The following is a 23,777-nucleotide window of genomic DNA, read 5'->3' as shown; positions in this document are numbered from 1 at the left end:
GTGATCTGATCCCATGCGCAGCCCCTGAGCCACCCAGCTGCACCTGCAGCATTTAGGGTATTTGGGATTTAACACAAGCACCCAGGAAAGGAACAGTGTTGGGATACCCTGGTTATCTCAGCAGAGGTGCTGATAGCAGGGAGAAGCCTCAGACCTCTCTTGCTCAATTTGAAGATGCAAGAACAGCATAAACAGCTGAGGCTGTTGGTCCTCCATGGGACCAGGTCCCACCTTGGATCCTCTCTGGGCATCCTGGTGCTGAGAGGGGGTTTCACTCATACAAGGATGTCTGACCAACTCCCTTCGAGCTCTGAGAGAACTCCAGGGGATCTGCCCCAAGAAAGCATGAAACAGGAAAGGAAAAGAGGAAATAAGAAATAACCAGTACCAGGAGCCCTGGTCTGATTTTACATCTTTCTGAGTGAGATTTCATGGATTTTGTCCAAAACAATGGACAGGGAGAGCTTGCTCTGTTACTATGTGTATTGCAGTAATTTTCTCCATGAGCCCAAACTGTTACCTTCTGGTGACAAACACCCAGAGAATTGTTGCCAAGTTGCAAGACAGCACAGGGAGAAAAAGGCAACTTATAGAAGTGGTTTGCTACCTGAGTATTAACAATGCTGCATAAAATAACAGCAGAAAGAAATTTTCTGCGGTTAGAAATTTCTGCATGAGTCAGTTTTAGACAGTATCGGGCAATTATTTCATTCCAGTTTCCCCTTTTTCATTGGTAATTGCTGTGCTAAGACTACACTCCACAACGGCCCTCCAGTATTAGGCCCTAAGAACTCTGGTATCATCAAAAGTAGAAATGAAAAACAAATGCAGAAGTGGTAAGCACTGTCTCACTGATGGAATGTCAGAAAAAAATTACTGTGACAGTTTGGATATGGCAGGAGCACTCAGGCCTGGCTGTATCCCACAGCTCCTTGTGCCTCTGGGCTGGCTCGGGGCAGGATCAGCTCCCAGGGCAGGATCAGCTGTGAGGCAGGTTTAGCTCTGGGACAGGATCAGCTCTGGGGCAGGATCAGTTCTCTGGGTAGGATTGATGCCATGAAGATTTTTTGCCTTTTCTTTTATACCCCTGTTATATCTTTTTACAACTTCTGTATTCTCAGTGCTTTTTGCCTACATTCTTGGTCTTGTTTGTCAAGCTGAGAGACTCAACATTTTAGAAGCTTCGTAGCCAGGGATCAGTGTGCCCCAGAGCCCAAGGTCCTCTCCAGAACACATTCTGTAAACCAAGATGGAACCATCCAAGGGAAGGCTCCTTGGGGAGGGGGGCTCACTTGAGCCTCTCATTGGGGAATTTTTCATAGATATGCTAATTAGTAACACCTATAATGTTATACCAGATCTTTTGGGGGGGGCATTTGGCAGGGTGCATTTCGGTGCATATGACCTGGACGTGTGCACCTAAGGATGCTTACAATAAATACCGAGGTAAAATCCCTTTTTCCCTTCTAACCGTGTTTCACTCTTGATTTTAAGACCAGGAAAAGGCATCAAGATCAGCTCCTGGGACAAGATCAGGTCTCGGGTTTTACTGCTCAGCTCAAAGTGGTCACTTCCACTCCCTGTTTGTGCTGTGGGCACAGTGGACAGTGTCCCCTCTGTCCTCTGAAACGTTCCTTTGTCATTAATCGAATTCAACTGGATGCCTCAGCTGCTCCCTTACATTCTCATCTGTGAACTATGAAGCAGCAGTGGTTATCTGCTGAATTAAGTAGTTCAACTAAAAGAATCCCATATATTGTTTCCAGTCAATGGGCACTATGAATAGATTTTATGTAAAATTACTGGGAATGCATAAGCCATTTTGCCTAATGTTATGGAATTTCTTCTCCCAAACCCTGTGTGAAATGTAATTCATGTTCAGATACTGACAACTGAATCATACTCAGCATTCATATACAGTGCTTTATATATGCAAACTGCCATAAAACACTAATTAAGCAATAGATTTCCTAATGCTGAGAAAGTGTACTCACACCAGGCTCGGTGAGTTAAGTATTTAAATACTGTCAACGCTTAAATACTATTTACAGAGTTTCATTGTGCTATGAGCTCAGTTATTGGCAGAGCTGTAACAGTCAGTGGCTTCTCCATACGGTAAGTAGGAGTAGGAACGGTGGCTTGGTCTTCATCTACACCAAACTTTACTTTGAAATTGTACTTTTGCTATCAGCGTGATATTTTAAAAGTGAAGTAACTGTAGTAAGAACACAGGCTGTCTGTTTGCAGACTCCTGGTACAGCTACAATACAGAGGCAACACTACCATTTATTGGAGTCTTTAATGTTCCAGGTGACTTTTACTCCTTTTTCCCAGCCAGGGCTATCCAAAGCCACAGGGCACGTTCATCAGAGTGCTGGGACATCCTCTCAAGCAGCTGTCTGCCCGTGGTGGTGCCCAACCCCGACAGCTCCCAGTTGGATCCTCCCGAGGTGGATGCAGGCTTTGGAGCTCGGTGTTCTCCTGGGAGGGCAGAAGGACACTCAGCGCAGTTTAAGTCGTGGGGTTTTGTTGCATTGCTATGGGTTCATTCTGTTTATTGGTCAGGAAAATGGTGAGATTTGGCTGCAGCTGTCCTGAGTCAGCACCACACCTTGTAAAATGTCCCAGCTCTGACGTGCTCTCCCGTTGCCTCCACTCCCTGGAGAGGCAGGAAAGGCTTTCGGTGCCACACGAGGCATGACTCACGCTCTGGGGGTATTTATAGCTGCCAGGTACTGACACAGGTGTGAACCCGGCAGACAGAGCAGATCCCACACGCTCCCGTGTCCCTGTGTGCCAAGCCTTCCCCAGCCAGCTGGAAGCTTGTCAGGAACAGCAGACAGCCCCCTCCCCAAAGGACAGAGACCCTGCCTGCTCAGCCCCTGAGTCTTTTCATAGCAGAGACTGTCATCAGGAAGACTAAAAGGAGCTTTAAAATCATTATTTAAGCAATGATAGTGCAGACTGAGGTCACGACACAGAGAACTGACACATTCCTTCCAGATCCCAGGAATCACGAGATCCCAAAGCTCTTCCAAACACTTCTCCGGGCAGACCCCAAACTGCTCTTGGTTTAGGTGCCATGCACTACAGGGCTGGGTGCTTTAATTTAAATAGTCAACAATAAAAAGACTTTTTAATTGATTAGTCACTGCAGCCAGGAGCGTCACAGAGTTTACTTTCTTATTCCATTAATGTATTTGTTTATATGTGCAGAAGGATTCAATCTGATGTAAACTATGAAATATGTTGTTTATTGAACAAAGACAGGTTCCAAGGCACTTGTTAACACTGAAATCAAACCCTACTCTTAGACATCTATTTGCATTAGTCAGTCACCTCAGAGCCCACAAACCTGGCTGAACACTACAGCACTTCATTAAACAGTCTGGGAAAGCATCTAGAAGATAAATAACCTGTTAAAAAACTTCTGATGTGTCAATAGTTTGCCATGAGACTGGAAGACATACCAGAGCTTTGTCTATGACTTGTATTTGTATTAATGCCTTGAAAACCAGAGAGCAAACCCAAAATTTGCTGATGCTATCAAGTTTGCTGTCAGCACTCTGGAGAACAGAATTAGAATTTTGAGTGATTTTGATAAACTGGTTTCTGACAGACATTTGTGCCTGGATGCCATCTGTGACGGTGCATCGAGTTTTAACTTTAGTTCACCAGCACCCAGAAAGGATCTGCTGGCAGGGGAAGCAGCCTGCAGGCTTTGCTGCTGGGGGAAAACCAGGCAAAAATCCTTCAAGGAGGAAAACTGAAACTCTGACCATCCTGACATTTTGTTTTGCTGACAGCGTTAAAATGCCACATCTGTCTCAGTGATACTGAGAGAGCCTCAAAGTTCACCTCTGCTTGAGCAGTCAAGAATAAAATGAACAGCAGCATTAGCAGGATTAGTTGGAACAGGTCCTAGGATCAGGGATCTTGTTGGCTGTTTCCAAGTGGGACAAACAAGTTGAATTCAACTCTGTCCTGGGAAATGTGCTTATTGTAAATAAAGTAACTTGTGTTTTCCTGCCCAGTCACTGTGGATCAGCTCCACAGATCAGATTCCACATTAATCTGCTTCCATCCAGCCATGATTGCCAGGTCAGCCTCAGTCCACTCAACCTGAGGGACCTGTCTCTGAAGTCTGCTGCATATCCCTCAGCCTTGTGATGGACCACAAACAGAATCAATTCATGTTTGAAGTCACTTTTACCCTTTTTTCTGGTACGTGACAAGACAACATTTCTCACACGACAGGACTGTTTTGGGCTGTGTTTTACCGGGAGCAGCACGGTGCCACCAGTGGAGCTCACTACACCGGGGCACAGTGGTGTCCTCTTAGCGGAACTATTTACGACAAAATAAAGCACACAGAAATGGAAATGCATCTCCATTCAGTGAGTGTTAATATTTCATATCCATTGCTGCAGCTGCGGACTGTGGCACGCAGAAAGGCCGCCAGGAAGGCGAGCAGGGGGTTCCCAGCGGGGGAAGGAGCCCGAGGGCCACCGCCCTTGGGGAGCCGGCTGTGTCCTGACATGCTGTGACAATAACCAGCCTTCACACAAATCCTCCAAGGGCTTGTGGTCACATCAGCATTCCTGACTGCCCCGCTGGCAATATCGAACACGGCTCACAGATCAAGCGGTATCAACATCACTGAGCCTTATCTGCTCATTCTCAGAGCTCGTCTGTCAATAGCGCTGTTTGCGCCCGCTGGCCCCTGCCGGGCTGGGTGGGGTTATCTGCAGGGCCACGTGTTGCAAGACTCCGTTTGCTCCCACGTTCACCTTAATCTGGCCCAGCAGATGAAGGCCTGGAAGATGAAACAGTCCTCAGGCTGGTGACACAATCAGTGGTCAGTCACAATGATCCCTTCAGACTTGACCAGCCAGAAACAGCAGCAGCCCTTGTAAAACAATCAGAAAACACAGCTTTGTGTTAAAGGATTGCAAGAGACTTGGAGCCTACTGAGGCTGCAAACAACTGACATCAGACTGAGCCTGACACGGGTCTCAAAAAATCCTTATCTCCTTTGTTGATATGTTTACCCCCAAATTACTTTAATGTGCTCAAATACAAGTCTACAGACATTTAAAGAACAATCAATATTTACACCTGAAAGCTTTCAAGGACCCAGGGCAGCAGAATTCTGCTGGATACTGCAGCAGCTATTCTGTGCACTATATACAGCACAGCCCATGTCTCAGAGCTGAAACAATGCCATCCTTCCCAAAATCTGGTCTTTGGTATCCTTCTCAGCTGACTGAAGAGTGGGGAAAATTCCCCAGACCTCACTACCTACCAATACCCCCAGCACAGTTCTGCACCACCAAACCCAGACCAAAGGCAGATTGTTACAGTGGCTCCTCACACGGAGGCAAAGTCCATCACCTGGTGACCCACTTGCTGCTTCTTTGGGACCTCTGGAACTCTCCCACCTCACCCCCAGAGATCCCAGCTTCAAGCACTCCTTCCTCCCTGCCCTGATAGAAGACTCTGGCAGTAAAACTCTTTGCTCCTGGTCAGGAGACTGAGGGATTAAACAAATTCAAGAGTGAGAACTCCAAACGATAATTATCTGTAGTATCTGAGCACTCCCAGCAGCAGAGTTAACGCTGCAATGTGACACAGTGCCACGGGGCAGTGAAGAAAAGGCATTTTTTTACAGAAGGGCTTTTGCTGCAGACAGGAAGTTTGCTTTTTGAATTAGTCACCAGTTTCACTCCAGGCTGATTACACCAGTTTCATTACCATACAATAGCACTGTTTCCATGCAAGTGCTATCAAGACTACATTTATGGTTCCAAAAGTTGTTTCACCACACCTACACACAACCTGAGTGCTGCACACAGGAGCAGATAAGTGCTCTCCCTGTTCTGCGTGCTTACCCAAACCCCATAACCTTTCAGGTACACTGCTCCTGGGGTAAATAGAAGGGAGTTGACAACAAATAATGAACACAGAAATAGACCTGAACTTTGACAATTATGCATATTTTGACAATAATCATCACATCTAGGAGTGGGATATAAGCATGCCATGGAACATGTTCTTTATAAAGAAACATAAAGTGGCATTATGACACCAATTCAAGGGAGATGATATCTGATAAGTTCTGGCAGCACAGGCTACTTTAGCAATAGTGATAAGATCTCTGGCAGGACTTTTGATGGAAATAATGAACATTTTTTTCTCTGTGTGTGTCACTTATTTTCTTTTCTTTTTTTTTTTTTTATACTTTATTTACACCCACCAGCAGCTGTGATTATTTCTTGAAAAAATGAAAGTCTGGTATTTTGCATTTGAGGATCCTTTGGCAGAGAAAGTCCCCATGGGGCTCCACTTCCCTGAGACACACACAGGAGCTGGGCAGGAGGGGGGTGACTCTGCACAACCCAGCTCCTGCTCAGGAAGGCGCTGGCAGGAGGGAGATGCTCCGAGGGCTGAGTCAGGGCAGGAACCAGCTCTCCCCAGTGCCACAGCCCGGGCACAGCTCTGGCCTGAGTCACCTGCAGCCTGTGACAGCAGCTTCTCTCTGCCTGTCTGGGGCTGAGACACAGAACAGCTTCACTTGGAGCGAAACCTGTCCGTGGAATTACCCTGGCTGTCTCGTTTTACTCCCTATGAGCACATCCTGATTCTGGAATGAGAACTGTTAATGCCACTGGATTAAGATAAACACACATTAGGCAGTCTTGCTGCGGATATGTATTCACATATGGAATTACTGAGAATTACTCAAGGTGCTGATAAGTTCAATATTCTATTTAAATGCTGTTGGATGCCAGGTTATTTTTGTCATCTTCTCCTTCCTCAACCCCTCCAAAGCAACCTAAATCATCCTGCTGCCAAATCCAAAATAAAGACTGCTTTGTACACCACTGCACTAAAAACTAATTCAGGCCCCAAAATCTTGCTCAATTTCATAAATTCAAAATGAGTAAACATTGAAAAATTTCTCCAGATTTGTTCAATGCCAGAAAACATTTGGTGCAATTATGTTCTTTGACCTCTGTGATTATTTCATTTTGTTAGCTTCCCTTGGTAATTATTCTCCCTTTACCTTTAGATTTACTATTACTATCACACAATGGCAGCATGGGAGAGACACAAGAGCAACTCTTCCCCAAATGATTTTGAATCTTCTCAGTTTAACAGTTTTATATTGGATTGTGAGCCAGCTAAGTAATTTAATCTTAAGTGAGTGGTAAGGTATGTCTGTTATACCCAGGGAACATTGCCATCTTAGGAATGAAATGATGTGCAGTATCCTTAGCCCATGACATCCCTTGGGATTTTCTCAGCAGCAGTGCTGAGAAATCAAAATACAACATTTAGTATGATTTGTACCCTTAAAATTCAATTACCACCCTGCCTAGCTAGTACCTGGCAGAGCACTATGATCTCAGAAGTCTCTTTCACAGTCACAAGAACTTCTGACATATCAATAAACCTTATTTCAATGTGTAGTCACTAAGAGAGGCAGAGGATCTCTGACTGAAGGCAAGCAGCTCGTTCTGCCCAAGAGCTGCAGCTTCAGATTTCAGACAGGCACATTCTCTCACCTAATTCTGAGCATGTTTTCAAAGTGTCTTTTTTACTCAGAGCCTCACATTTCCCAGATTGTAGCTCAGTTTCATTTACAGAGCACGGGCCTTCCAAGATCCAGCAGCAAACTCTGTGCAGGACATACCTCGAAACTCAGCCCACTCCTGACAGCATTTTCTGTTCCTCAGGTACAGCACAGTTTTTCTGTAAAATCTCTTTCTAAATAAGCTCAGTGGGACTCAGTCAGGTCTCAGGAGGTGACACATCCCTTTGCTGAGACAGACTCCACAGCTCAGGTGTGGCTGTGCATCTTTAAAGAACCACCAGAAGAGCTGGTCAGAAGGTCCCTTCAGTAACACCAGGAAGTTTTTACATCCTTTTATACCATTAGATCTTGTTGTCATCAGACAATGACAAACTTTCAGGGTACTCAAACTTTAGATATTGCATCTGTTACTGATCTAAACTGCCCTTGTTTAGTCTTCGCCTATAAGAAGTACAATACATTAAAAAACCCACCCAAAGCCACTGCTTTACTTGCACAAAGTATCTCCAGCAGCAGCAGCTCATGACTCGCTCTCTCTAAGTAAGTCAGAAATAACCTCAGCCTGTATGAGCAGTTTTACTGAACAAGCAGGGTTACTCAGCACAGCAAAAGCTGGTTATACATGTAAATACTGCATGGTGAACTGTTTAGTAACCAAATTTATGCTTTTCAGCTGATTTTTATTTTGGCATTTTAAAGATAGCATCAAATCATCTGGAAATTGTTTTTAAAATATGCTTGATCATTTTAAAAATCAAATTAATACAGCCAACTCTGATGATTATATTTTGCCTAGACCCTGCTGCATTGTCATGCCTTCATGTTGCCCAACCAGAGCTTGTTTCAGGAAAACATTAATTTCCTGAGAGTCTAAACCACTACCATTCATGAAGCACCACCACCCAATGTAATGCATACTTTGTAATTCAAATATTAAGTGCTGCATCCTCCCATGATTTATTTAACTTCCGCGTCTAAACCCTCGGCCAGGGATTTTCAAACTTTCCAACCCACAGATTCCTCAGTGGTCTGTAGCCATGCACCCAAATTCATTTCTAAGAAAACCAGACTTGATTCTTTCAGTTACCTCCCACAGACTCCTTGCACTACAGACTAACTACCTAGAGCTGGCTGGTAATGAGAGATTAAATTAATACATGTAGTAGGGCACTGGGACATGAGAAATCATATTCCATATTTAAACTCAACAGCATAAAGATCATTTGTTACTTGGAATGTGATACATTTCCTTCTTCAGAAATAGCAGCAATTAATAGCCTAGTGTAGAATTAACAAATGGAGAGTAATTTTATTCTGTCACTGAAAAAACAAACACACACCACAATCCAGCAGTGAGTTGGGATTAAACAGATAGGATTTAAACCAACATTACAGTCTGGTCTTTAGAACACTGGCTACTGGCATGTTGGGAAAAAGTGTAAGGCAAACAAGTCAGATGTGGGTTTGCTACAGAGGCGATGAAGGTGAGCAAGCCCACATCATACCCAAAACCTGAGCACAGAACAAGAAAATAAAATGCTTCTGCAGTGACACTGTGGCCTTTCAGCAATTCTTACAGCTGGTTTTGAAGAGAACTTTGCCAGCTCTTGCTGGCAGGTGACTGATTTTGGCTGGCTCACATCAGGGTGGGTATTGTGGTAGCTCTGCTCCCAGAGAACTTCTAGGAGGGGGGAATCAGATGGAGAGTGAAAAGAACAACAAGAACAAGTGGAGAAATGGCATAAAAACTTCCAAGGGAGCCCAGTTATTTAGTTTCCAAAGCAAACATCTATGGATGGGCTAAGCAGCCATGGAGAGAGAACTCACAGAGGCTGTAAGTGCTCAGAGAGGTCTTTTTCAGTGTTTCCAGGAAATGCAGTACTGCTCTGGGAAAACCAGGGCCCACGTGTCCATCACAAGGTAAGGGTTATGTGGGTAGCAGGCAGAGCCTAGAACAGCGAGAGGACCAAAGCCCAGCTGTGGGGCTGTGACAGGAGACAGAATACCTGCTCCAGCCCCAGGCTGACCTGCACAGCACCTGCATCAGCTCAGGAGCAGCCTGCAGCCCACAGGTTTTGTAGGTGAGTGAGAAGATTGTGGACCTGGGAGAAATCAGGCAGGGCCTGGCAGATCAGCATCCCCCTGGGGACACTCAACTACCAGGTACAGGACACGGGTGCACCTACAAACCACACACAGGGCGTACGGTTTCACACATGAGACATCCTTAACAAGGTTGTTCCAACCACTGCCCACTCCACAGCGGGGCTGCTGGAACACAGCGTTTGTGTTCCTCAGGAAAGGTTTTATTTGCAAAGACTTACACATCAGCAGCAGAGGGGTTCAGTTTGAGCTCCAGAGGATCACCAGGAGTACAGTACTCACCAGAGGATTGGTGACCACGGGGATGAATCCCCGCTGTGAATGCTGCAAAAATAATTTCCATAGAATTTAGCCTCTGTGAAAATTGTTCAGGAATAAGAGAACGTTACTTACAAAACTTATTTCAAATCCTTTAGACTTTGCCTACCCCAAGTGCTGTGTTTAAATTAGGCTTGGAAATAAGGTGTGGTAGAAAGGATCTACATGACACCATTACGTGGATAAATACAGAGAATTGTAAAGAACTGAGTAAGATGCAACAGCAAAGACTGGAGGGTGCCAGAACAACTAATGATACTTTCTTGAAAGGAATGTCTAATAGAAAGTCCAAGGGACGACTTCTACAAACAGTGGCACATAGCCAGTCCCCGTGACTCAGCCTTGCCAGGCCACGCTGCTGGTCACAGGCCACCAAGTGCCAACAGCACCAACCTCTGCCAGCGGCCACATCTCCCGCCCGAGCCATCAGTCGGTCCCGACTCTGCAACACGGGGGAAAGCGGGAAACGGGGCCGTCCTGGCGAGGGCTCCCGAACGGGGGGCAGCCGGCCCCGCCACCGCTCCCGACGGAGCCCGGCCCCTGGGCGACGGGTTCCCAGCGGGCAGAGGGCCCCCGGAGCCTCCGCAGCCAGCTGGGCTGCGGAGCTACGGGGGCACCCCGACCCCGGCAGCGGCTCCCCCGTGTCCCGGGCACGGCCCGGGCACCGGCTGCACGCAGCGATAGCGCGGGAGGTGCGCGACGCCGGGCCGGGCAGCGCCGATTAGGGGCGGGAGGGCGGGGACAGGGGCACCGGCATCAGGAGGACCGGGAGACGGGGGCACCCGGGGTGGGGCACCTGGGCTGCCGGTCCCACCGCCCGGCCCCCATTCCCGCGCTGGGCGCGGGACCCCCGGGGCTGGAAGCGACACGCGGTGATTCCGATCCCGGTCCGGAGGGACGCCCGGTGCCCCGATCCCGGTCTGAGGGGACGGCGGGGCGGGAGGGGACACCCGGTGCCCCGGTCCCGGTCCGGAGGGACACGCGGTGATTCCGATCCCCGTCCGAGGGGACGCCGGGGCGGGAGGGGACGCGCGGTGCCCCGAGCGCGGCGCGGCCCCGCGGAGGGCGGGGGTCACACGCGCGGGGCGGCGCGGGGCGGGGCACGGGCGGCTGCCGCTCGCCGCCGGCAGCCAATAGGGGCGGGCGGTGCGGCGCCGCAGCCAATGGGCGGGGGCGGGCCGCGCGCCTCAGCCAATAGGGCTTGGCCGGGCCGCGCGCCGCAGCCAATGGGCGGGGGCGGGCCGCGCGCCGCAGCCAATGGGGCCGGGCCGGGCCGCCATGGGCCGCGGCAGCGCCGTCCCGCCGCCGCACCGGGGCCAGGGCTGGTAACGGCAGCGCTGCCGCCCTTCTTCCCTCCCTCCCTCCCTCTCTCCCTCCCTCTTTCTCTTCCGCCCGTCTTCATCCCCTTCCTCCTTCTCCTCGGTGCTGCCCGGAGCCGGGGCTGTCCGGCGCTGCTCCGCGAGGCGCGGTCGCCGCTTCCCCGCCCCGGCGCGGGGCCGTCCCTCGTCCCCTCCCTCCCTCCGCCCCGTCCCCGCCCGCCGCGGCAGCCCCGAGCGGGAGGCGGCGGAGGGAGGCGGGAGCCATGCGGGAGTACAAGGTGGTGGTGCTGGGCTCGGGCGGCGTGGGCAAGTCCGCCCTTACCGTGCAGTTCGTGACCGGCTCCTTCATCGAGAAGTATGACCCCACCATCGAGGACTTCTACCGCAAGGAGATCGAGGTGGACTCGTCGCCGTCCGTGCTGGAGATCCTGGACACGGCGGGCACCGAGCAGTTCGCCTCCATGCGGGACCTCTACATCAAGAACGGGCAGGGCTTCATCCTGGTGTACAGCCTGGTGAACCAGCAGAGCTTCCAGGACATCAAACCCATGCGGGACCAGATCATCCGCGTCAAGAGGTACGAGCGGGTGCCCATGATCCTGGTGGGCAACAAGGTGGACCTGGAAGGCGAGCGCGAGGTCTCCTTCGGGGAGGGCAAAGCGCTGGCCGAGGAATGGAGCTGCCCCTTCATGGAGACCTCGGCCAAAAACAAAGCCTCGGTGGACGAGCTCTTCGCCGAGATCGTCAGGCAGATGAACTACGCGGCGCAGCCCAACGGGGACGAGCCGTGCTGCGCCTCCTGCGCCATCCTCTGAGGGCGGCGGCGGCCCCGCGCCCCGGCGGACACGCTCGGGGAAAAAACATCGGGGAAAAAATTCATCGTGTTGGAAATGTGGCTTTTCTCGGCATGTACGTTTCGTCCAGTCTTGGTCATGGCATATTTCCTGTCAGTGTCGGCGGCGGGCGCGGGAGCAGTCGGTCCCGCCGCCCGGGGAGCGGAGCCACGCGGGGAACCCGCCCCGGGACAGCCGCGGGGAGCCCGGCGGGGAGCGGGGCCATCCCGGACAGCCCCGGGGAGCGGGGCCATCCCGGGGAGCGGGGCCATCCCGGACAGCCCCGGGGAGCGGGGCCATCCCGGGGAGCGGGGCCATCCCGGACAGCCCCGGGGAGCGGGGCCATCCCGGGGAGCGGGGCCATCCCGGACAGCCCCGGGGAGCGGGGCCCCGTTCCGGCGCCGCTCCCCGCGGTTTCTATGCAAGCGGGCGGCGGTGCGGGACCGTCCCGCCCGGAGAGTTGCACATGGAACTGGGACTGTGACCCGAACGGTGCTGCCAGGCACGGGGCGCCGGGCAGCGCTGCCGATATCCCTGGAATAATGCTCTATTTTGTTTACCTGCTGTATCGGATGGGAGTTTGCAGGAGAGTGGTAGCGTGGTGGTTTTTCTCCTGGTTTTGTTTTATTTGTTTGGTTTTTTTAAAATCAGCTGTGAAAATGTTACAAATCTGCACAATTTTTTAGGTGTGCGTGTGTGTGTGATTTCGTTGTGGTTTTGGTTTTTCCTTTGGCGGGGGGGCAGTGGTGCTTTTTGTGCCGAGGGGTTTTTGGGTTTGGGTTGGCAATACCTGATTTTGATGACTAGCTCTCTCAAGTGCAAAGACTTCCCATGAGTGATGCAGGGCCAACAGCAGCCCTGTGTCTGTAGAGTGCCTTCAAAACTCAGCTGTTCCAGCCGGTGCCAACCTGTGAAAGCTCCACAGAATCCCATTATCTACTACTCCAAAAACTACTTAACAGTTTCCTTGCAGTAATCACACCGAGCAAGCCAGGACAAAAGGGCCTATTGTTAGTGGAATTTATTTCTTATTTCAATCTGAGCCTTTTAACTGTTATTTCCATGTCTTGCAAGTTCGGGCTTCATTTACTTCAAATTTACAAGAATTTAGCCTTTTGGGATTTTGGGGGGGAGGGCTTTTTCTTTTATTTTTTTTTTTCCTTTTTTTGGTTCTATTTCCCTTTGATTTTGTCGTGGGATGTACCTCCAGCCAGCAAAGAAGGAAATCTTACCGTTGTGATGTACCAAGAAAATTCTAACAACTGTCGTTTTAATTGCAGACATGCATTGAAGAGATGTCTATCCATTTTAAGAATTTTAATACAAATGCTGTTTTTTAGAAAACAACTTTGTGCACTGTTATGTATCTCATGAAACACTGACTTTCACACAGGCTCTTAATCCTGATTTATATCTCAGTAGCAGTGAAAGGTAGACGGGTCGATTTAGCTAAGAACAGTGGTTAAAAAAAGGCAAAGCACAAGATTGCTGTTTTATCTAATATTTAGTCATTTTTGATGCAGGTTTTTGCTTGTGTTCAGGGCCTGGCCCAGTGTGATGCCAACTTGTGAGAAGGCTGTGCTCAGAGGCAGCTTTAGGAAGGCAGTGTGGGCTTACTGCAACAGGCCCTGTAAGATGAGGCCCTTTTTCCCTCCTGAAAGCAGCATGGTTTATCGGGGTGAAGTTCTAAAGGTCACTTATTTATGAAATTTAAGCTTTTAGTCTCATTGCACTATCGCTTTAAAATTATCAACCAGACCTTTTTGTTTTCTGGTTTGCAGAGGGGCTGGGGTGGGAGGAGACCTGTGTCTCCCATCCCTTGGAAGATCCAAGGAGCTTGTTAACCTGTTTTCTTCCTCTCTTTGCCCCTTCTTTAAAGGTTTGCACACAAAACCTGCAACTCTTTTTTTCCTTCTCCCCCCTATTCCAAGAAGTCTTGAAATTATCTTACATCTCAGAAGCAAAGGTTGAGCAATGATGTGTAAAGGGATTTTTAATCAGGCCAGTTGAAAAGTAACTGCCATGATCCCTCTGTGAATCTGGTCATTTCTCATGTTTTAAGCAGGAAAACCTTGTGCTTCAGCACTGGAAGAACAGCATGCAGTGTCAGTTTGATTCTGCATTTTGAAATCCCACTGATTTAAATGAAAATTGTCATTTGTGCTTTAGTCAGAATTACTACTTTTTGTAGTCACGTCAAGTATCTACTGAAAATGTGTGAATGATTCTATACTGGAAGCATGTTTCTCCTTCTGAGCTCACGTGTATCCTTCCAGTTTGGTCCAGTCAGTGGGGCTGTGTCAGCCTCAGTGACACAACCACAGTGAAAAACAGAGGGGGATGGAGAAGGCAACCCCAGTGCTGGTCCCTTGCTGCTGCCTGGGGTCTCCCTGTAATAGACACATTCATTTACCCCCTGTTTTTAAGTGAAAATTGAAAACGTCATTGCAGCTCATCTTCCAGAAATTCCTAAAAATTCATTAGAAGCCAGAGGACTCCCGTGCTAGGAAGAGAGGGGGAATAACACTTACTGACAGAAGGGGTTCCTTTTAACCCAAGTACTGCATTGAAAGCTAAGGAAGCTTGACTGCTGCCACATCTGCAGCTTACAAACTGCACATCTGATGTCAAAAAGAAATAAATTTACGTCTCTGTTACTGCCATGGTTCAATTTTGCCTTAAATTCAATGGGAATGTACAGTTTTTAGCACCCAACAGCCCTTGCTCCTCTAGATCAGTGCATTGACAGCAGCTTGATCTGGTTGATAAAAGCAGGTATTTATTGTGCCCTCCCAGGAGACAGCAGATCCCTCACGTTCCCCAGTGCCTCTGTTTCCCCACTGCCTGAGCTGTGCTTGAGGAACAAGGCAAAAGTGGGTGTTTGTAGCACACAAAGTCCAGCTTTGCTCAGCCTGGCAGAGCAGCTGAGGGCAGCCAGCTGAGCGCCGTGCTGTGCTGGGCCTTTCTGTGGTACATTCGAGTTTTGGCCAAAAAGGTGCATTTGTTAAACAGTGAAGCATTTAAGCAGCCATGGATGGCACTGTCTGATCAGGGTTTTGAATGTATTTAGGCATTCAATGTTCTCTGTGACTGGTGAGGACAGTACAAAGTGTAGAGCTCAGTAGTGTGATCTTCCAAATACTCTGAAGTGTTTTGGTGCTTGTTAAACATAGGCCTTGTCTATGAAAAGTCTGAAAAAAATCATCCTGCTTTAACTTGACTGAGTGATGAAAGCTATATTAGCTATATTAGCTTCGACACTTGAGGGAAATGTTGTATCAATATAAAGGTACTCTTTATTCCTTTTCCCTGTGGGAATATGTTACACCCGTGTCAATACAGAGGTGGTATATCACTCTTTTCACAGTGAGAATTGCAAATATTTACTTGTTTTGGAAGAAAAATTACATTCCCAGCCAAAATACTTCCTGACATCACAGAAGTTGTGTAAACAAGGCCTTGGTTTAAGACTGGTCTTGTGACCACATATTTTGCTGTACATGATGATTGTATTTTTAAAAATCCGAGCTTGTTCTATTGCAAGAAAGCGTGTGTGGCATCCTGGTGTCCGTGACTGTAACCGTGCCGTGTTCTCAGCCCCAGTCCCAATGCAAGTGTGCTTCTGCTCAACATGATGCTCAGGATTTGTTGATCTGATGGTGCTGGAGCTGATGTGGAATTCTGTGGCTGTGGGATCCTGGCGGTTCTGCTTCTCTCAAAAGAATGTACGGCAAGTTGTTTGCAAAGGGCATTTTTAATAAAGGGCTGCTGGCTCTTTATGACTTCCTCACTTGGGTACTCATTGTGTGCAGGTGTTGTTCGGGGTCAGATTTCCTCGAGGAGTGACATAATGCAGAAAGTTCTTTCAGAATTTTGTGCTAAAAGGAGTGGCACACGTGCATGGAGTGCAAGGACAGCTCCCACGAGGTAAATGGAAAATGGTTGGAGTGCTGCTGCCGTTGGAAGCCCTGTCCCTGTCCAGGTTTGTACAGCAACCCAGACGCTCTTCTGAGTGAACCCTCACTGTGCTCTTGGGCAGAACTGTTCATGTTCTGGTGAGATCTGAGACTTGCTCTAGAAGCAAACGTGTGTGAGCTCAGTTCCAAGGGGAAATGGTTTTAAATATTGATGTTCACAGCTTACAGCCTGTTCCTACAGTGTTTACAGCCTCATGCAAAATGTGTGTGTCAAAGATTCTCCTTCCTGTCACATTGCTACAGCAGTGTTTTAGAACCTCATTTTTGCAGGAATCCAGCATCTGCCCAAATTGGAGAACTTTGTGTTTGGGGCTGACAGTCTTTGGTAACCGTGTGTGCAGCAGATGAGAGGGATCTGAGAACAAACTTCTAGTGCAAAAAGCAAAAGATACTCAAGTGAGTTGTAGTGATGAGAAATGGAGTGCAAGCGTGTTGTTGGGGCTGCATGTGTTGGGATTTTGGGGTTTTTTTGTTGATTTTGTGTTTTAATTTGTGTAGAATTTGTCTGTAATCAAAAATCTTGCTGTGTTTCCCAGGTAAGAGTCTGTGTGTGTGTGTGTGATCTGACTTCACTGAGACTGGAATCAGAATTCCTCCCTTTCCACAGATGATCTCACCTCAATGATCTCAGTTCTGGAGCATTCCTTATGGAACAGACCTTATGGTGCTGAAGGAACCCCCAACAAAACCTGGTCAATGATGATGAGCGGAGATGTTCCTGCAGAAAGCTCCAGAACAGCCATCACATTTTCTCTGTGGCTGTTTTAAATTTCTGAAGGATACAACTGCTCCAACAAACACCAGGGTTGCTTTGCTGCTGTCCATGCCAGAGGTGACATATTGTGCATAAAGCAAGTACTCAAAGTAAATCCTTAATCTGCACTATCCAACAAGTCCCAGATCCTACGTAAACCACTGTAAAATTAGCAGTCAGTTAACCAGAACTTGCAAGTCATTCAAGTAAGTCTTAAAATATTGAAAGCAGCTGTTCTGTATTGACTATTTTTAGTTTTGGCAGTCTTGGGTCTCTTGGAGGTTTAGGTGAAGAGCAGACTGATCAAGAAGCCATAACTTTGTTTTGTAGTCCTTGACAGAGAGTTTTAGGAAAATGGTGCCTGACATGTAACTTCAGCTTCAATGATACAAACCCCATTTATTTCTACAAAGTTCTGTAAGGGAACATTATAAAAAGTGCTTAGTTAATAGATTTGATATTCAGGTACAGACAGATCCCAGATGCTTCTCCTCTGCTTGACAGACTGATAATGATTGTGCAAGAAATGCTGCAGCTACGAGACTGGACAGAATGATCAAAAAATTGCTAAAGTTTTTGCCTTTTGATATAGTCGTGTTAATTTGTTACACTAGGGTCAAAGGGGATGTTTTAGGTTGCTTTTGAGGGTGGTTGTAAATGGACTTCTGGGGGAAAAGCTAATCTGAAATTGAAGTTGGCTGTTTTTTCCTCTGAATCAGGTATTGCAAAAAGTACAGGTCAGTATTTATAGCAGATGTCCCTTCCCAGCTTCTCATTTGTGGGTACATTCATCTAATTCTTTGTTTCTGTAGTGTTCCTACAGTTATCCCAGTTTCAGCAATCGGGGGGGACGTGTTGTATCCGCTCTTGTCCAGAGAGGTAGCTTGAAAGAATCTCTGTAGATATTCCAAAAACACTTTGTGGAGAAGCATAAAATAGGTACATTTTAGAGATCAAATCTGTGGTCCTTAAAAGCACAAAATGTGCCTCGTGTTTAACTTCCTCTGCTGGGTTGTGGTGTCTTCCCCAGGTCTGCTGCTTTGGGCTCCTGGCGTGAGCTGGGGTTGAAGGTGTGTTCAGGGGTTTTCTGTGTCTGTAACAAAAGTAACTTTGGGGTGTTGTATGGACACATCCAGGACATTCGGTGTATGAAACTCTGCACCTCCCCTGCATTGTTAGGAGAGAGACAGAAGAGATGCAGGAGTAGCAACGTAGGACTGATGAAATCCTGGCCGGGCAGGGTGGGGATCTGCCACTGTGGGGTGGTTTGTGGGGTGGGGCTGGAAGCAGGACACACAGTGCCAGGTTCCCCAAATGGCAGACACGACTCTGTGGCAGGGCAGGGAGCAGGATGTCTTGCTGGGGGCTGCGGGAGCTGGGGAGAAGATGGGCTCCATTCTTCTGTTTTGGGTATAAAACATTCTTTTGTGTGTGTGTGTTACGAATTTACTGGTTTTTTCCCTCCTTACATTGCTAAGCAGGTTCAAAAGTGCAGGAAACATTTGTCCAATGTGTGTTCTCTACCAGGGATGAGTCTGATGTTTAGACTGAACTTCCCTACACCACCAGTCACCAAAATCTCTTTTAAGCTGTGTGGAGCTTCATAGTGATGATTGTCGCAATGTGACTCAGGGGAGTTAGGAGCTGTGTGTGCTGGAGGATGAGATGAGTGATAATTGTATCCCTTGAATGAACTACAGCAGTATCACGTACCTCCGTTTCATATGGGGAGTTTGCTGCCAAGTTTACTGATGATTACCAAAGTTAGAATGAAAGCATGCTAACAAAGTGCTTGAGTAATTGAGTTTCTAGTGTTTGCAATCTTGATTTCCCTTCTTTTTGGGATACTCTGCTGCATCCCAGATTGGCTATTTTCTGCTGGGTTTCTTCTTTCAAATGTTATGTTTGCTTTAGTGTGGATTTTGCTTTCCCTTTTGTTGTTGGATCTTTTGGTTTTTCCTTTAATTAAAGGAAAAAATAGAGAGGAGATTCACATCTGAGTTGCTGTATAGCACAACCTTCCTGGATTCCAGAAATACATGCCATGTCTCCACATATTTTTGCAATAAAGTTTAGGGAGAACACTGTATGTTTAAGATATTTCCAAGGCCTGGACTCTCAGCAGAGAAACAGCTCGGAAAATATTATTTCCAAAAGAACTGGGTCAGCCTGGAGTGAATTAGAGTTCACAGATACGGAGGCATTTATTCCCTTCCAGTACTCCTGTACTTCAGCCTCTGCAGTGACAGTTACAGACTGCTGAGCATAAATATTTATGCATACATACAAAGTTGTATCTGGTATCCACAATTTGGGAAGCACCCACATTTTTCTACTTCTAGCACAGAAAATTAGGAACTGTGTGCCTGCAGTCGCTGAGTATCAGACCAGTAGCATAGAAATTTAGCTGTGTGTTTATTTAGCCAATTATAAGCACCTAAAAAGAGTTTTCTGGATTCTCTTCAAGCACTTTTGACCTGGCACTGATTAGTTCTCAGCACTGCTAAACCAGAAGGGTCCCATGGTGATTAAAGGTGTGGGGCCTTGACCTGTCTGACCCGTCTGGTTTGTGGGCAGCTCTGTCTGCGAGGGAAACCAGGCTTGTGCCACCTCTGTGTCCTTGTGACAGGGACATGGAGCCGAACCTGTCTGATGAACTACTGAGAGCCCAGGGATAGATATTCGGGGACTCCTTACAGGCTTTAGGAGACTGGCGTTGCTCAATGTGCACCTGGTGGCAGCTGTTCAGGTGTGGTGAGGCACCGAGTCATCGCTCGGGGTTTGAGCACTCAGTAGTTAACAGCAATTAACTGATGAGGAACTGGAGTTCATTTGGGAAACATGTTTGTGCATACTCATATGGAGACATAAACTGTGTTATTCCAGGAGGTAAACACACCTAAACAAATGTGTTAGGTGTCCCCAGTGCTGACAATAGAATTGTTAGTATAAATTCGTGACTGAGGTTCTGTTTGTGCACTGACTTAACACTGTTTGAATTTGAACTTGACATATTCTCTGATTCTGTGGATGTGTGTCCCTAATTCTCCATTCTTTAACCCCATTGAAACCCCCCAGAGCCTTATGTAAGCAAATTTAACCACAGCCTGATTTTAAATATTTCCCATGCACCTAGTAGTGTGATTTTTTTTCCTTTTTGAAAGTTGTAATTTCATTGTAAAAGAAAGCCTTCCTTCCCCTGTGCCTTTAGCTGAATTCTCAGATGTCTACAGTGTAAACTTTCATTTATTTTTTTCCCTATGGGTGTTTTTTAGCTTGAGGTGACACTGGGTTTGTGGGTTTATATAAATTGTGAATCTATCTTGAAATGCCAACATGTGTATTATAATTTTTTTTTTTAATATGGTTGCTTCAAAAGACAGAGATCCTGTGGAACACTTGCAGTAGTGGCCAGCCAGGAAGAGAAGGGTTTAAAGCTGTGTGCCCTGAGAGGGCTGCGGCAAAGCCCAGTGGGGCCTGGTGGGATGAGCAGCCCTGAGGGACACCCACACCACCTCGGAGCAGGGATGGGGGCTGCATCCCAAACACCCTCTCTGCAGCTGCTCGGTGCTGAATCAAAGAGCAGAAATTAGACAGAACCGTCATTTTATTTTTTTGATTTTTCAGTGGCTGCCAAGAGCTACATAAGCCCCTGAACTATGTCAGAACTGGAGGGAGAACAAAGGTGCCCTGAGTTTGCCTTTCCCTCCTGCCCTGCTGCCTCCTCTGCGCTCAGGAGCTTTGTGAGCCTCAGAGTCTGTGGGTCACTGCAGGGGTGTGTGGTCACATAGATGGAAACGTACATGCTCCAAAATTAAAAAAACCTCACGATTTTCAGCTCTATACTTAGGAAGCAAGGCTGCTGTGTTGCCTTGGTGTAAGTACTGGCCTGTAGGAACTTTGCAGAAGGAAGGATGAGTTCCTTTGGGTGGCCCCACCCTCCACTCTGAAGAAAACTGGATATACTCTCTGGGATCTAGAGGTTGAATGGAAAACATATGATGTGAGTAGGCTCGAAACTGAATTAATTAGAAACTCTTACAATTTTTAGTCACTTGAAATGGGGTCAATTTCAAATCAATCTCTTTGCAAGATGAAACACACTGACTTCAAAATGGGATTTTGTGGTGATACATCACAGCACTTATCACATTAACAAAGGGCTGAGCCAGCAGGTAACGAGGTATGTACTCAGCTGGGGCTGAGCTTTCTTCCAAGGGCAGGTATTATTTTTAAGTCTAATAACTACCCTTACGGAAAAAGCAAATATTTCTTTTAAACCCTCAGGAAAGGTTCAATCTGAAAAACAGTGATTGCAGGACTCAGGGAAGATTATGGTAATTTATTTCAATTAATTCAATGCAAAACAGATTATATATCACTGTGCTTCACCATCTTGTGGAAAATCTAGCATTCAAAATGTGGCATAATCAGATTTTGATTTATGCAAACTCTCTCTGGAAGACACTAGGCCAGTCTCTTGTTTTGCAGCGATGGGAAGTTAATGTTTCCCTGAAGATGGGTTTCTGGCAAGGCTGAGATCAGCTCTGGCCGCTGGGCTGGGGCTCTGGGAGGGCAGAACTGCTCCATTGGGAACAGGACAGCTCTGCCAGCAGGCACAGGGGTGCCCCCTCAGAACCTGCAGCCTGATGACCAGAGCCAGCTGAGGATCATCCCACGGGGCTCTGGTCTCAGCAGTCGGTGTTCTGCACGGAGAACTTCACGCAGGGATCAGCTCAGCTGTTTCCAGCAGAGGCTCGGGAGGCCGAGGGCACAGAGCAGCGCGGCCCCACCTGCTCCCAGCACCCGCAGCCGCTCGCCCTGTGCGGGGTCTCGCTCTGCCCCTTCCTCTGCCCCCTCTGCTCCCTGCTTGTGCCCCCTCCCTGCAGCTGTACAAGGGAAGCGTCTGAAGATCTCGGGACACTTCTCTGTTCTCAGCTTCCTCAGCTCTCCCCTTTCACACACACACAGTTCTGCTTCCTCCAATTCTACCCCAGCAGAAAAAAACACAATGGCTGCAGCTGTATTTGGGGTGCTGGGAAGGAAGCCCACGGTATCACTGAGCTTGGGCTGCGTAGATGCTCTGTTTGGCTGCGGTTCCCCTGTGACACCCCACGGGGCCGGGGCTGCAGAAGTGCCCCCAGAGCCAGGGCACAGCCTGCCCAGGCGGAGCGGAGGATGCAGGGAGCTCCGGTGCTGAATGACTGGCTCGAGGTTAACAAAAGGGTTACCAGCAATGTACATTTCCAGTCACTGTCGTTTCAGTCCCTGCTCATTTCACGGGGTGTAGAACAGGTGCTGTGTGACAGCAGCTCTGCCTGATCTGAAACATAACCCAGTGGATGAATCGCAATGCCCCCGCCTGGCTGGGATCTGTGGTCCTCGGGCTTTGTGCTATAGTGAGGGAACTTACAAACGCTAATTTTAAGCAATAAATGCTGATTAATGTTTAGGGTTTAAGCTATTAAAAGGGTTTGTTCTGATGAGAAGCAGTCACCACGCTGCTGACTTCCCTTTGGCTCTTAAAAGGTTTAAGGTTATTGAATTATTTGTTTCATAATGCTAAATACCTTTATATATTTATTGTTTTGTGGGCTACTGATTTCTACTCTTTGTTGATCCTGTTGAATACATGCCTCTTCTGTGTGTTTTTAGGCATGTCTGAGGGAGCAGGGCTGGTGCTATGACCCTTGCTCGGGTTTCGCTCTGAGCTCCCAGGCTTCCCAGAGGCGATTTCCTGTGCTCGGGTGCTCGCAGCACCTTCTGGTGCAACAGCTCTGTAACATCAGGCTCCCGCGTGTGCTCCTGCAGCCGTGCTGCCTGCAAAACTGTTATAAAATGTTGGTGTCAGGAGCTGTCGGTTCTTTGTGTGAAGCTTGCTGGGCAGCAGATGCCAGCTCCAGCAGCTGCGGACGCGGGCGGTGGCTCCCGCAGCCCGGGACCCTGTGATGCTGCACCGGGCACTCGGCTCCTGCTGCCGTGCTGGGGCCATCGCGTGGCCCCCGGTGGCCAAGTGGCGCTCCGAGTGTGCTGGGAAAGCCAGGCCAGGCCGGGCTGAGCCTCCGAGGGGCTCGCGGAGCAGCTGCTTTCGGGGTTTGCAGCTGCTGCACTCAGCCTTGGGAGCTCCAGGAATTGACTTCGGAATAGAAAATCCTTGGGTGTATTCTGTCCTTTTTCTCAGCCATACTAGTTCCCTAATATGTTTAGGAGTTGGCATTTATGTTTCTCCATTTATGTTTCACCAAACTGGCTGGCTTTTCTGAGCCTGTTTGGGTAAAAACTGAGAGTAAATATGTGGGTTTTTTTGGTTTTTTTGTTTTTTTTTTGTAAATCAGTGTCTGCTCCAAGTTGTACTTGAATTGACAAGTTCCAGGTTTGATTCCTAAAGAGAGTAAGTGCATTAACTCGTGTCGTTAGCCCATCACCTTCCCAGACAGCCGCAGGGGAAGGTTTTCAAGAGGAAGGTACTTGATGTTTCTCAGCTGGAAAGTGCCAGCCAGTGGCTTAGTCTGGATCAATTAACGAGGTTTGTCCTGTTGCCAGTGCTCATTTTTATTATCCAGACTTCCCTTTTGGGAATAGCCTGAATAGATGGAATCAGTGCTTCTGCCTTAAGTGTGTGGCAGTTGGGATTTGAGGTTGTTTCTTCACCAACCCTCTCTCCCTCACTTTCTGATTTATGGGTTTGTAAGAAACTAACAGCTTTATAAAGACAAGGATTTGTGCTGTAGTTCACAAGGACAGTGAACATGAACTCAGAACCTTCTACATGGGTTACACAACAGCCATTACCAAGTACAGCAATTGAATCCCTTTCTTTTCTTGGCAGATGTGCCTTTGGCAGGGGCTCAGCCTGGAGCAAAGGAGGCTTGGAGG

At 47.9% G+C, this 23,777-nt stretch overlaps 1 protein-coding gene and 1 long non-coding RNA gene across 2 annotated transcripts; one reads left to right on the top strand and one right to left on the bottom strand.

The window, feature by feature from the left end:
* Positions 1-1,903: 1,903 nt before the first annotated feature.
* On the bottom strand, positions 1,904-11,073 carry LOC116449025. Its single transcript, XR_004242201.1, has 2 exons — positions 10,412-11,073; positions 1,904-10,024 (listed from the first exon to the last, which is right to left on the bottom strand). It is a non-coding gene; the product is annotated as an uncharacterized LOC116449025 (long non-coding RNA).
* A 256-nt stretch (positions 11,074-11,329) lies between these two features.
* RAP2B (RAP2B, member of RAS oncogene family) lies at positions 11,330-15,960 on the top strand. The gene has a single exon (XM_032119787.1). It carries the CDS (start codon positions 11,601-11,603, stop codon positions 12,150-12,152), a length of 552 nt encoding a protein of 183 aa, XP_031975678.1. The 5' UTR covers positions 11,330-11,600; the 3' UTR covers positions 12,153-15,960.
* Positions 15,961-23,777: the final 7,817 nt, after the last annotated feature.

Source organism: Corvus moneduloides, chromosome 10 (genome assembly GCF_009650955.1).
Source record: "Corvus moneduloides isolate bCorMon1 chromosome 10, bCorMon1.pri, whole genome shotgun sequence".
NCBI classification, from domain to species: domain Eukaryota; kingdom Metazoa; phylum Chordata; class Aves; order Passeriformes; family Corvidae; genus Corvus; species Corvus moneduloides.
The sequence above is the reverse complement of the archived record's forward strand: the minus strand, read 5'-3'. Positions and strand labels throughout refer to the sequence as shown.